The sequence below is a fragment of the Trichomonascus vanleenenianus genome (genome assembly GCF_965637985.1).
Source record: "Trichomonascus vanleenenianus strain CLIB 3782 genome assembly, contig: TRVA0_019S, whole genome shotgun sequence".
NCBI lineage: Eukaryota > Fungi > Ascomycota > Dipodascomycetes > Dipodascales > Trichomonascaceae > Blastobotrys > Blastobotrys vanleenenianus.
In genome coordinates, this window is record NW_027481868.1 from 26,604 (window position 1) to 38,487 (window position 11,884).

Below are 11,884 nucleotides of genomic sequence, written 5' to 3' on the forward strand. Positions count from 1 at the left end.
TTATTCATCGTAGATGCTTTTATTGTTATCATTTTTTATTGCATAGATCCTAATCACATATTAATAGTAATTGAATCCCTCCGCGAAGCGGAGCTACGGGGGTTTGGGGGCTGGCCCCCAAGTCAATTGAAAGTAATGGACTGTTACTTTGAGAATTAATGGGGGGACCAGTCCCCCCAAACCCCCTGGGGCTCCGCTACGCGGAGTTTAGAGCTGACCTAGTAAACGATAGGGGGTTTGGGGGCAGAGCCCCCAACTACGGGAGCTCGAGGGCTGGCCCTCGAATACACATACTCCTAATGGCAATGGGGGGACGCGGAGTTTAGAGTACCCCTCTATGCAAAAGACGGGGAGCTCTGAGATGATTAATTATTTTTGCATAGACTCTAATTAGATAAGATAGTTATTGCTTTGAGAAATTACATATCTTCCTCCATTTCGCTTGGCTTAACCAAACCACCAATCTTCATTTGCTGCTCCTTCTCCGCCTTCTCCTTTGCTAATCGCTCCTCTTCTTTATCCTCGGCGTACAAATAGTCAGTCTCATCACCAGTGTACTCTCTGATTTCAACCAGAAAGTCTCGTAAGCACGACTTGAATCGAGTCTGGTCCTTATGCAAGTCGAACAAGCTCTGAACAAACATCTCAACCTGCTTCTGGGCCAAGTGTGGGAATGCATTAATCAGAGACTGCGCCAGGAACTGTCGGAAGTACTGAGAGTTGGTAGTGCCGACTGGGGCCTCGTTCTCAAGGTACAATGGAGAGGTGATCTTGTTCGTCTCGACGAGATCCACCATCTTGGCCAAAATCTGGCTCTGGATCTTGAACCCGGCCTTGTGATCCGCATCGGTCATGACATAGAACACATCGCCCACAATAAGCCGGAAGAACTTGACGAAGAACTTGTCCGAGATCTCTGGCTGATTAAGGTCGGCCATGTTATTCATCATCTCGTAGGTTAAGCTCAGACCAGTGGACTCAACCTCCCGGTCATCGTGCTTGGCGGCCCACAGGCAGGCTTCCAGGGTCTTGGTGAAGATCTGCTCCGGCAGCTGCAGCAGCGCAGAGAAGGAATTGAGGTTAATGGACCGCAGCAGGCTGAAGAATTCGACCCGATGCTCTGGGTAGTCATGCATGTCCTTGTTGATCATATCGAGAGTAGACTCAAATACGTTCTCCAAGATCTGAAGCACCATTTCTGGAATAATCGTGCCCAGCCGCGACACTACAGTGTTCATGCATTTGAGAACCTCTGCTTCTCGCGCGTCTGGAACATTTTCTCGGTAGTCCTCGAGCACGGCATTGAGCAACGGGTGGACCATGTCGTTGACAACCTCATCGAGGTTGTCAGCCTTGGAGATATAGGTCTCAATTAGCTTGAGAATCTCCTTCTTAATGGTTCGCAGACCTCGCACTCGCGGAGTTTTGGCCGCAATAACACCGTCCTTGGCAATCGAGTCGGAAATCATCTTGCTGACAGCACGGTAGAGACCGAGCATATCCATGTAGTTTCGCCCCAGCTGCGGGTAGAAGCCAGAGCCCAGCGAGGAGCAAGTAGCCACGTTGGTCTTCATAACGTTGGCGATGATCTTGATGTTTTCTGGGTTGGTCAACAGCTCTGGGTCCTCGTTGGACTGTCGCACCATGGCATCCCACGCCATGTTGGGCAACCGCATGAGCGCGTCAAGCAGCCGATCACGGGTAGGCTTGACTGCCTGGGCTGAAAGAATGTGACCGCACGCCTCGTAGAACGTCTGCACCTGCTGGGCCTGGAGGTCGCTGGTGATCTTGTCCAGCGTCTGCACAATCTCGTCGATAAACGGCTCCGTCTCGCCCTGCTGCTGGGCCACAAAATGTCGCTTGCACTTCTGAGCAATCTTGATAAAGGTATCGCACGCCATGTCCTGGACGCCTTCGTGAGTCTCGTGCATAAACTCAAACAGTTTGTTAATGACTGTCTTGAGGAACTTCCAGTGCGCCTTGAGGAACCGCGGGTATTGGCCGACAATGTACATAATGTTGGAAGCAACGACCGCCTTATTGTCCTTGCCTCGCTTCATATCGGTGAGAATGAGCAGCTCCTTAATCACGTTAACCAAAAATCGCTTTTCCATCTCTTCGTTCATGGCACCAGAAATGGAACCAATGGCCCAACATAGAGTGTTGAGTCGGTTCCACGACCACTCGCTACCGTCCATCTGTCGCGCCAGCTTGTTGGACATGATCGCCTCGGTATCGGCAACGTCAAGATGGGTCAGATAGACGAGAACCTGTCGCATACTCTTGTACAGAGTGATGGTGTCACTCTCCTTGACGAATTCTCGCACGATCTCGCCTTCGTCGTTTTCCACAATGAGCACCTCCTCTGGCCGCACCATCTTTTCAATCATCACCTGGCGCAGCGAGGACAGGATGCTGGCGTAATAGTGCTTTCGCAGCGGCAGGCGCGCCAGGATCTCTGGGTTGGCGGCACCAGCGCTGGCGAAATTGTTGGCAAAGCTGCCACTGTGGCCATTGAGGTCGGACATGGGCAGATCCTGGATTTCGTTGTACAGGTTGAGCACCAGCCGCGACCAGTACTCGAGGCATCCTTTGAACACCTCCCGCTCGTCAACCTTGGAGATTTCAAGCAGGTAGAGGTGCACGTTAATCAGCAGATCCTTGTTATCCTGCTTTTCTACGAGCATAAGGTGGTGCGACAGGAAGTACGACAGGAAAAGCGCCAGGTTCTGAATGAATTCCTGATCTCGCGACCCGGCGACAGCGTAGATTTGCCGAATGTCGGTGCCAAGCGGGATGATCTGGTGAATGGCGTCCACAGTATGGGTGAACATGTCAAAGAACTTGGCATCATACTGAGCCTCATCCAACCCGGCGATTTCAGTAAGGCACTTGAGCGCCAGGTTGCGGTATTCAGGAGGCTGCAGTTTCTCTACGAGCTTGGGGATCAGTGGAGTGTCAAACACGTACGCCAGCGGGATCCACGATAGGTATTTGAGCAGCGAGTGCAGGGTTGCCGCAATGAGCGAGGGGCGATTGGCCTTTTCAAGCACTTCAAAGCACAGCGAGTAAATCTGGGCAAACTCCTCGCACATCTGCTGCTTGAGATTCTTAATCTTGTGCGTAGTCATCTGGTCCGAGGAGTAGTCAAACACCTCTTCACTGAGCAGCCGCAGAATGTTCATGTTGTTCTCGCACACATTGAGCCCCGTACGGCTCGCGGCCACGATCTCGGGGATGAAATTGGGCCAATTGGCCGGCCACTCCTGCTTGAGGATTTGAACGAGTGTCAGGTTGGCCTTGTTGAGCATCTGTTTCTGGGTTCGGAAGATCTCGTCGTCGTTGCTCCACCCGATGCACATGTTTACCACAAAGTTACGGATGCCCTGGCGCTGGTCAATGGGCAGAGCTTTCCATTTTGTCTGGATAAGTTTGTCCAGAATAGACAATGCGATATCTATAAAAAATCAGCCGTCAGTTTCAATTCTTCAACCCGTCAATTGCCCAAAAGAACTTACATTTTGAATTTGGATCGGACGACTCCTGCAAAATTTTATCCGCTCGAGTCCACGCATCAGGATGCTCTTGGAACTACAAATAATTAGCTCAATTCCTCGAAAACACCATTCAGAGTATTACTCACCTTCTTCAGCACTTCGTCTGCGTTTTTCCGCTATATAGCCCAGTTAGCCCTCCTCCCCCTCGATTTCTCTCTCTTTACTCGAACAATTGCACTACTTACCTCTGCTGGGGACCCAGTTCCGCTGTAGAACACCCCGACGATGCGATCGAGGAGGTTTATGTCCAGATCCTTGCTGAAATCAAGCAATTCCTCCATTATGTCGGGTCTCGGGACAAGAAATAATTGGTCTACGGGTTTTGAAGTTATTTTTTTTCTCTTTTCTCTCTTGCAAAAAAAAACGCGATGTCACTAGTACACCTAATCAATCTTAACTCTTTAGCCCGGAGCAATAACAAGACTCTGCGGTGTTCCTGTGCTCTCACTTGCTGGAAAAAAACTTCCTGGTCGCGTTGTGGTGTTTATTTTGGTGTGTTGGTGACGAGAGTGGTGGTATATGGAGCGGGCGGGCTTGACAATGAAAGAGTTGCTGTGCCGCGGCGCCCGCCGCAGGTGGCAATCAGGTTTTTTTCCTAACTTGACAATTTAATTCGTGGTGTTGGGGCATGCACGCGCGTGCACAGGTAAACCGTGGTGATTCGGGCAGTGATCCCCGTTGATGGACCAATATGTGGTACACATGGACAGTCGATTCTATAGAGGATAGGTAAGGAGATCATCAAACGCCAAGAAGACAACTTAGCCGCTCCGACAGCAATTGATTTATAATTAGAAGACAGGATGAAGTATATAAATGTCCCTTAGCGGATACCAGGCCCACCGATTATAGTGGTACATATGCAATATAATGATGATTCCAACCAAGTTGATAACTGTCGTGAGCATTGCAGCGCTAGCCAACAGCCAGACCTTCAACCTGGGCATTGAGTGCTACGAGAATAAGACCCTCGAGGCTTGTTACGCTTACCCTTACTTGCAGACCAACACTGCCTCAGGGGACCCGGTCTTCTACATGCTAGCAGTCCTCCAAGACTACGATTCTTGCTTTGACAAGTTCTGCTTCGATGGGCCATTGCTGAAATTCAACCCCTCGTCCGACCCCGCGCACCCGTATAGCGGCGAAATTGGCGCCTATGATGCGCCATCAGGGCTCCCAGTGTTCAACATCGTTAGGAACAACGCTATGGCAGGGTTCGGCACCTTCGATTGGTACGGCCAGCCGCACCTCAACTTTAACGGCGAAGACAACTGGTTTGCCTGCGGCGTGCCCAACCCGCAAAACCTGCCCTACTGGACCATCATCCACAATGGCGACGACCCTACTGCGCCCGACGGGTGCACTTCTATCAAGCTCCATATTGAGTACTCGCCGCCCTTGACTTCACCGGGACCTACCATGACTCCACTGTAGCTCTCTCCTGGACTTTATGTAGTGAATATTTCCTTGGGTTATTTGGTAGCTCTGCTGGGCTCCTCCACGAAGTAACGAATGCTGACGAGTATCAATGGGGGGACCAGTCCCCCCAAACCCCCCTGGGGCTCCGCTTCGCGGAGATATTGGTTGTGTTTACGGTCCAAAGCGGGCAACGTGCGGCGCACGCCGCGTGAGCCGCACATCGTCTTCACCTCATTTCATTAATTGACTCAGTCTTAAGGGGGGTTTGGGGGGGAACCCCCCAACTACGGGGTCTGGGGCAGAGCCCCAGGTAATCAAGTCGAAGGAATAGATATATACATATGTACAGGTGAGAAATTATCGTTGGAGAGACTGGTAGTACTTGCTCTCGGTAAAGTTAAGGCCCTTTTGGACAAACAGGTCCAGTGGAAGCGGCTTCTTCATGGCGTCAACTACCTTGACGTATGACTTCTTGGCACCGGAAACATGGCCGGACACGACAAGAATGCCCTTCTTGACATCGTGGTGCATAACCCGGCAGTTCCACGAAGTGTTATTTCTGACACCCATGTGTCCTGGCAGCTTCTTGCCCGGCAAAACTCGACCCGGGGTCTGGTTGGCACCAGTGGAACCGGGCTTTCTGTGACTCTTCGATGCACCGTGGGTAGCATTACCACCCTTGAAGTTCCATCTCTTCATGACACCAGCAAAACCTTTACCCTTGGTCTTGGACTTGACATCTACGTACTGACCAACCATGAAATGATCCGCCTTGAGCTCATACCCCAGCGGCAGGAGGCCACGCTGATCCCGCACCTGGAACTCCACCACTTTGGATTTTGGCGCAACACTGGCCCGCGAAAAGTGGCCCAGCATCGGCCGAGTAACGTTCTTGAAATGCTTGCTTCCATAGCCGACTTCCACGGCATAATACCCGTTCTGGGCCTTGGTCTTGACGTTCGTCACCTGGACCCGGTCCACTTCAAGCACTGTGCACGGCACCCGCTCACCGTTCTCATCGAACATCGGAACCATGCCTCGCTTGACCGCGATCAGGCCCGGTCTCAGTCGCAAATGTCGTCTCTTATGGGCAGCCTGCGCCGAATCATACAGCACCGGCTGTTTTGATGGCATCGTCGTAGCGACACTTAAAGCAGTCAGCCGGGCAGCTCCTCGAGTAAACATCAGAGGCATCAGCGAAGGCTTCGCCAGTATTCTCCCTCCAATCTGTGGAAACATTTGGGTGGTCGTGATTTGTTCGGTGATAATGAGAGACACAAATTTTTCAGTGGTGGTGGTGTGTCCCAATATGTCGCCGACCCCGTCCCACACCACGCTTCACCATACTACACCATGAGCCTAGCCCGACGACTTGTACGGAGCCCCTGCCTGAGGGCCTCCAGTCTGCTGGTGAGGCCGTTTTCAGTTTCCCGGCCGATTTTGCAGCAGGCCCCATATAAGGAGAATCCAAACGCGACGGTGGATGTGGAACTGCCGGATCCGCTCAAGGAACAGCGACGGGTTCGATACTCTGCGGCGGCATTTGCCGTCTTCATGGTTGGCGCGTTCTTTGGCATTATCAAGTACGAGGACGCTAATGCGCCGGTCGTCACTTCTACGCTTTATACGCTGAGACGGTCCCAGAAGGGCCGGGAGATCCTCGGCAACAACATTCAGTTCAACAGTCTCATGCCGTGGGTGTCTGGAAAATTGCACATTGCCCGGGGCATTGTGGATTTTTCGTACACAGCTGTTGGCGAGAAGGGTAGTGCTACTGTGCATTTCAGCTCCCACAAGGACAAGGAGCTGAGGAGGTTTGTCGTCGACGATTGGTCGCTTACGACCCCCGATGGAGTCAAGACTTCCTTGCTTGACGAGGAGTTCCATCCGTTTGTGCCTGGTTCAAAGGATGAGCCCACCAGCCGTCCGGCTTTCTTTTAACCAATCATTCAAATGACTTGTAAATATTGTGTACTAATAATTACGATCTAACATTCCTTTCATGTGCCTATTAGACCAATTCTACCAAGTTCTTCTATGCTGTTGCTTGTTAAATTGCGCAATGTCTCCTGGGGCTCTGCCCCAGACCCCGTAGTTGGGGGGAGACCCCCCAAACCCCCCCCTCCGAACAGGTGTCATTTGGATCGTAGATTTCAGATATTCAAACAAGAGTCAGCTATTCTTTTTTCTAGAATAGGAATAGTTATAGGGGTGATAACTTATCGGATTGTGTGGCACAATACTTCGAACGAGCAATATAGTCCAGTTTACAATATACAATGCTACTTGTATTCCATATTAGTTCAATCAAATTACTGTAGTGTACCACACTATATATTTTTCAAAAGAAAAACACCAAAGTCCTATATTTTGATTCAATCTAGCTTAGATACGTACTGCTAAAGTGTCTCAATCGTGTCTTATTATACAATTGAACCCAGTTCTTCCATTCTGAATCTATTTCAAATCAATCAAGCAGAATCATGTACGTGGTGATTTCATTCTTTTACTACAATCTATCTTAGTTCACATTTTAAATTAGGGGACTTTTATGCTAGCTTCATTCACATGTTAGCATTGACTCTCAACAAAGCATCGTCAATTGACCGTTTAACAGTAGCATAAAGTTGTAGAATCGTTATATCCTTGCCTCCTAAGGCAACTTTGCGTAGACCAGGCAAGCATCCCACTGGGCGAGACGCTAATAAAAATTCATGGCTTAAAAGATAGAGTCGTGTAATGAGCACTCTTTTTTGGCAATGGCAAAGATGGAGTGTGAGGATAAGTTTAGTCTAGCGAACCTAAATGATAATAATCTACCAAAGCAAGCCTCTTTTTGCATGATACTTTTTTCCTCAGTGACCTGTATATACACCATGGCTAACTATTGCCAACTCAATCCTGCTCTTAGCAGTCCAAATCCATCGGGTCCATACTCCATGGAACTAGAGTCGGAAATGTCCCCCTCCTTTTCCTCGTCTCCGTCAGCCAATGGACAAAAGCGCAAAGATCCTCCGTCAACGGACGATCGAGCTTTCAAAAGTCCATTGTCCTTACCTATTAATCCTAGTGCGCAAGGCGAGCAGTCGACTGCAAATGACAATACCGCGAACATTGGAGAGCTAGGTGCTGATTGAAGAATATCTTGCTAAGTATCTGTGGAACACAATTGCTATCCTTTTTTCATCAATTGCATTCCGCAGGCCACGCTTATTCCAATGGGCCAAGAAAAGGAGAAAATGAACTATTATTTAGAAAGCATGGAAAGACAAACGCCATCTCGCGTGCAGGAAATCCATCTTGTTGACATATACAGGGCTCTATTCGGTATATATTAACAACAACTATGAAAGCCTCTACTCGTGTGTCTCTGAACAGTTCTCCAGCGTGCCTGGACTCACTTTGAGTGAACCTGACAGCGTTCATCCATAACAATGGTTAAACAAACTGTCACACTGCAATATTATATCGTAAAAACAGACGGACAGTAATAACATAATATATAAAAATATGTACAGGAAAATATGAATATATTATTTGATCTTTCGCGCCTTGAGCTTGATCGTTTCGCCGTCGACGAAAATGCCTTTACCCTTGTATGGTTCTGGGGGTCTGTGTTTCCTGATTGCCGCAGCCAACTGCTTGACCCGCTGCTTGTCTACACCCTCGATGATGATTCGATGCGGCAGTGGAACGGACACCTTGAGGTCGGCTGGAACCTTGATGGGGATTGGCACACAGTACCCGACTCGAAGGTTGAGTACCTGCCGATTCTTGTCGTCCGTCTCAAGAACTGCTCGGAAACCAGTACCGACAAACTTGATGATCGACATGTGGCCCTCTACTACGCCGCTGACCGCATTGTTAACCAGCGTTCGCGTCGTGCCCCACATTGATCTCTGCACTCGCTTGTCCTGAGAATCCACAAGTACCCGCGCCTTGTTATTCTCAATCTCAATGTTGACAAACTGTGCCAGATCGATCTGCATGCTACCTTTTGGACCACTCAGCTCAATAGTCTTGGTCAGGTTCACCTTAGGCTTGCCCTTTCGCTGGCTATCAAGCTGCATGCGTAGCTCGGTCACCTCGTCGATCTTCTTCTCAGAGAGCCTGAGAGTGACCCCCTCGGGGATGATAATTGGGGAAGACCCAACGTTAGACCGCAGCACTGAGGCTGTCGAAAACAGCCGCCTGCTTGCTATTGACCTCAGCATGATGCCCTGTTTTAATTCCGTCGAGATACCAAACCGGTCGCCGAATTTTTTCGTAGCTCCCCCAAAGTGAAATTTCACTGGCGGGATGGTATATGTACGTTCTCAAATATACTGCGGTGTTAATTCGGTATTATTTTCCCACACCACATATTAGCGGTAACAGTAGTGACGTAGCAAATAATAACGCAGTACACATGTGAGTAGTAACAATAATAAAATATTAGAATTGGTTGTATGGGATTACAATCATCTACCAAGTAACTCGTCCAGCTTGAGCGGAATTACAGATCTTGTAAAAGCAGGATAGGGCCACTTCGCCCCCACTTTTGACGTATCTCTGGCAGTCAGGAAAGGCCGGCTGGTTATTTTGGTCTCCAGAGGTAATCGTCCTTCAGTACCTGATTCATATACGGCAGCTAATGCCAATGTAGGACGCTTCCTACAGTAGCTCTCTGGAAGGGCGTGCCAAATTCCTTGCAACTCTTCGCGGTACAAATATGTTTTGGCATTTACTGACGAGAACACAATTAGCCACAGGGAGCTATTGCGACTCCACGACCGGCCGCGGAGGACAATTCCGATCGGAGACTCGGCACAAAGTTCGTAACTCGGGTCAAATAGCATAACTCGGTTGAGATATTTTCTGTAGTCTCCACCGCTGAGGTACTCAGTAAGCTGCGAAATTGATTGCAACAGTACTGAGCTGGGATTCAGCGTTAGGACCGAGAAGCGGTTCCCTGAGGCGACACCAAAGCACCCGCCATTAGCAAATATGACTTTTTGCATGGTCCGAATCACCTCGGTCCGCTCTTCCTTGCATGAGTATCTATTCCAAGGATTCAGAAGAGTCCGTTGGCGCTGGAGAATGAAGTACGTCTGGACTGTCCGCTTAAGAATGTACTGTGACCCAAATCGAAAGCTCGTTATTTCGGCAAGGCCGTGCTCGTCGAGATCTTTAGCGCTAACAAGCGATGCGTTAGTCTTGAAAACAACCGTAGGAATGGGGAAGTGGAAACTGTTCCGAGCAACTTCAGCAAGTGACGTTCCTCTAAGCAAACAGTTGATATCTCGACACAGATAATTGTCCATCTCCTCACAAGTGCGGGCAAGTCTATCGTCTGAGAAATCATTAAACTTGAGCAGCATGTCGATTCCACGACCAAACCGGTGGAATAGCCAATTGGCCCTCGTAAGCTGTCTAGGAGGAAGACCAGTCGTATATGCGACACAGTACACTTCCTTCCACGTCCAGTCGTTGATGAAGAAAGCATAGTCACAAAGCTGGTTGTAATCTGCGAATGGCCGGCTTGTCTGTACAACTACAGAGCAGTTATCCATCACCAGGCGCGTGAGTGGGCCATTGCCGTCATATAATGCAACACAAGTTTCTCGGCTGTTTACCCAGTCGCCAAGTCCCTCATGCATTAACCGGACGCGGTGATCCTTTACGTAGTAGGCCTCGAGTTGACGTGAATGATTCTTCCTTTTGACATATATTGTTGGACAATTTTCAACTATCCTGCACAGTAAGAGGTAGAGCAATAGGAAAGATTTACCTGCGGACCTGTTGCCAACGATGAGAAGTCTCTGGGTCAGTGCCTCTTTGGTGAGCTTTTCAATTGCGTCTTTAATAGAGCTGTACACCTCTCTACAGTACAAGTAAACGCGAACTGTTTGATCGGGGCCCTGGTTTACGAGGTCGTCAACTGTAAAATCAAAAAACTCTGTCGAAACCATTGAAGTGGCCCCGTATTGCCTGTCCCATCGATCTAACTGCACATCAGTCTGCTGTAGCAAGTTTGTGCGTAGACTCGCAGCGGCACACAGCCTCGAGAGCAACTCTCTATTGATATCGTTAGCATTCAAAATTGGTACCTCATCCCTATCAGAAGCCATGTTTTTTTTTTTCTATTTCGTCTGTTTGAGTGCGGCGCGATTTTTTTAAACATCAATGCGGCTCAAATTGCGCCGCACCCGCGACGGATCTCCGACCTCAAAATAATTTTTCAGATCGATAAGACACACCATATACGGTCTCCAACGTACTAACGCCAGAATAGACAGATAGAAAGATGGTTCGACAGCTGAAGCATCATGAGAAGAAGCTTCTCAAGAAAGTGGACTTCCTGGACGTATGTAGACAGCCCCAAAGAAGAGAGATCAGATCGCTAACTTATGCAATAGTGGAAACAAGACCAGGGTCACAGAGACTCCCAGGTAATGTCGATGTACCATGTCCAGAACCGAGATGACTACCATAAGTACAACAAGATCTGTGGCCAAATAAGAAAGATGGCTCATAAACTTTCTGAACTGCATGCTACCGACCCAGTGAGAAGAAAGCACGAGGAGCTGCTTCTGGAAAAGCTGGTTAATATGGGGGTCATCCATACGGGAGGGTCGAAAGCAAAGGTTTCCGATTTAGAAAACAAAGTCACTGTTGCTGCATTCTGCCGAAGAAGACTTCCTGTTGTCATGTGCCGTCTGCGCATGGCGCCTAACCTTGCGGATGCTACGAAATTCATTGAACAGGGCCACGTCCGAGTCGGTCCTCAGGTCATTAGTGATCCAGCGTACTTGGTGACCAAAAAGATGGAAGACTTTGTCACCTGGGTTGACACTTCCAAAGTCAAACAGAACATTCTCAAATATCGAAACGAAATCGACGACTTTGACCTCATGTAACGCTACTAA

The 11,884-nt window shown here is 49.1% G+C and overlaps 7 protein-coding genes across 7 annotated transcripts; 3 read left to right on the forward strand and 4 right to left on the reverse strand.

The window, feature by feature from the left end:
- Positions 1 to 419: 419 nt before the first annotated feature.
- On the reverse strand, positions 420 to 3,838 carry CRM1 (exportin CRM1; the record flags this gene model as incomplete). The annotated part of the gene is made up of 4 exons (XM_076684824.1): positions 420 to 3,457; positions 3,519 to 3,591; positions 3,644 to 3,673; positions 3,743 to 3,838. The coding sequence occupies 4 exons, from the start codon at positions 3,836 to 3,838 to the stop codon at positions 420 to 422; spliced, it is 3,237 nt and encodes a 1,078-aa protein (XP_076540865.1).
- A 589-nt stretch (positions 3,839 to 4,427) lies between these two features.
- Positions 4,428 to 4,991, forward strand: TRVA0_019S00408 (uncharacterized protein; the record flags this gene model as incomplete). The annotated part of the gene is made up of 1 exon (XM_076684825.1): positions 4,428 to 4,991. The coding sequence occupies one exon, from the start codon at positions 4,428 to 4,430 to the stop codon at positions 4,989 to 4,991; it is 564 nt and encodes a 187-aa protein (XP_076540866.1).
- A 342-nt stretch (positions 4,992 to 5,333) lies between these two features.
- On the reverse strand, positions 5,334 to 6,215 carry MRPL9 (mitochondrial 54S ribosomal protein uL3m MRPL9; the record flags this gene model as incomplete). The annotated part of the gene is made up of 1 exon (XM_076684826.1): positions 5,334 to 6,215. One exon carries the CDS (start codon positions 6,213 to 6,215, stop codon positions 5,334 to 5,336), a length of 882 nt encoding a protein of 293 aa, XP_076540867.1.
- A 114-nt stretch (positions 6,216 to 6,329) lies between these two features.
- COA1 (Coa1p) lies at positions 6,330 to 6,917 on the forward strand (the record flags this gene model as incomplete). The annotated part of the gene is made up of 1 exon (XM_076684827.1): positions 6,330 to 6,917. One exon carries the CDS (start codon positions 6,330 to 6,332, stop codon positions 6,915 to 6,917), a length of 588 nt encoding a protein of 195 aa, XP_076540868.1.
- Positions 6,918 to 8,509: 1,592 nt separating this feature from the next.
- Positions 8,510 to 9,190, reverse strand: MRPL6 (mitochondrial 54S ribosomal protein uL6m MRPL6; the record flags this gene model as incomplete). Its single annotated transcript, XM_076684828.1, has 1 exon — positions 8,510 to 9,190. The coding sequence occupies one exon, from the start codon at positions 9,188 to 9,190 to the stop codon at positions 8,510 to 8,512; it is 681 nt and encodes a 226-aa protein (XP_076540869.1).
- A 246-nt stretch (positions 9,191 to 9,436) lies between these two features.
- Positions 9,437 to 11,086, reverse strand: TRVA0_019S00496 (uncharacterized protein; the record flags this gene model as incomplete). Its single annotated transcript, XM_076684829.1, has 1 exon — positions 9,437 to 11,086. The coding sequence occupies one exon, from the start codon at positions 11,084 to 11,086 to the stop codon at positions 9,437 to 9,439; it is 1,650 nt and encodes a 549-aa protein (XP_076540870.1).
- A 176-nt stretch (positions 11,087 to 11,262) lies between these two features.
- Positions 11,263 to 11,875, forward strand: IMP3 (snoRNA-binding rRNA-processing protein IMP3; the record flags this gene model as incomplete). Its single annotated transcript, XM_076684830.1, has 2 exons — positions 11,263 to 11,322; positions 11,375 to 11,875. The coding sequence occupies 2 exons, from the start codon at positions 11,263 to 11,265 to the stop codon at positions 11,873 to 11,875; spliced, it is 561 nt and encodes a 186-aa protein (XP_076540871.1).
- Positions 11,876 to 11,884: the final 9 nt, after the last annotated feature.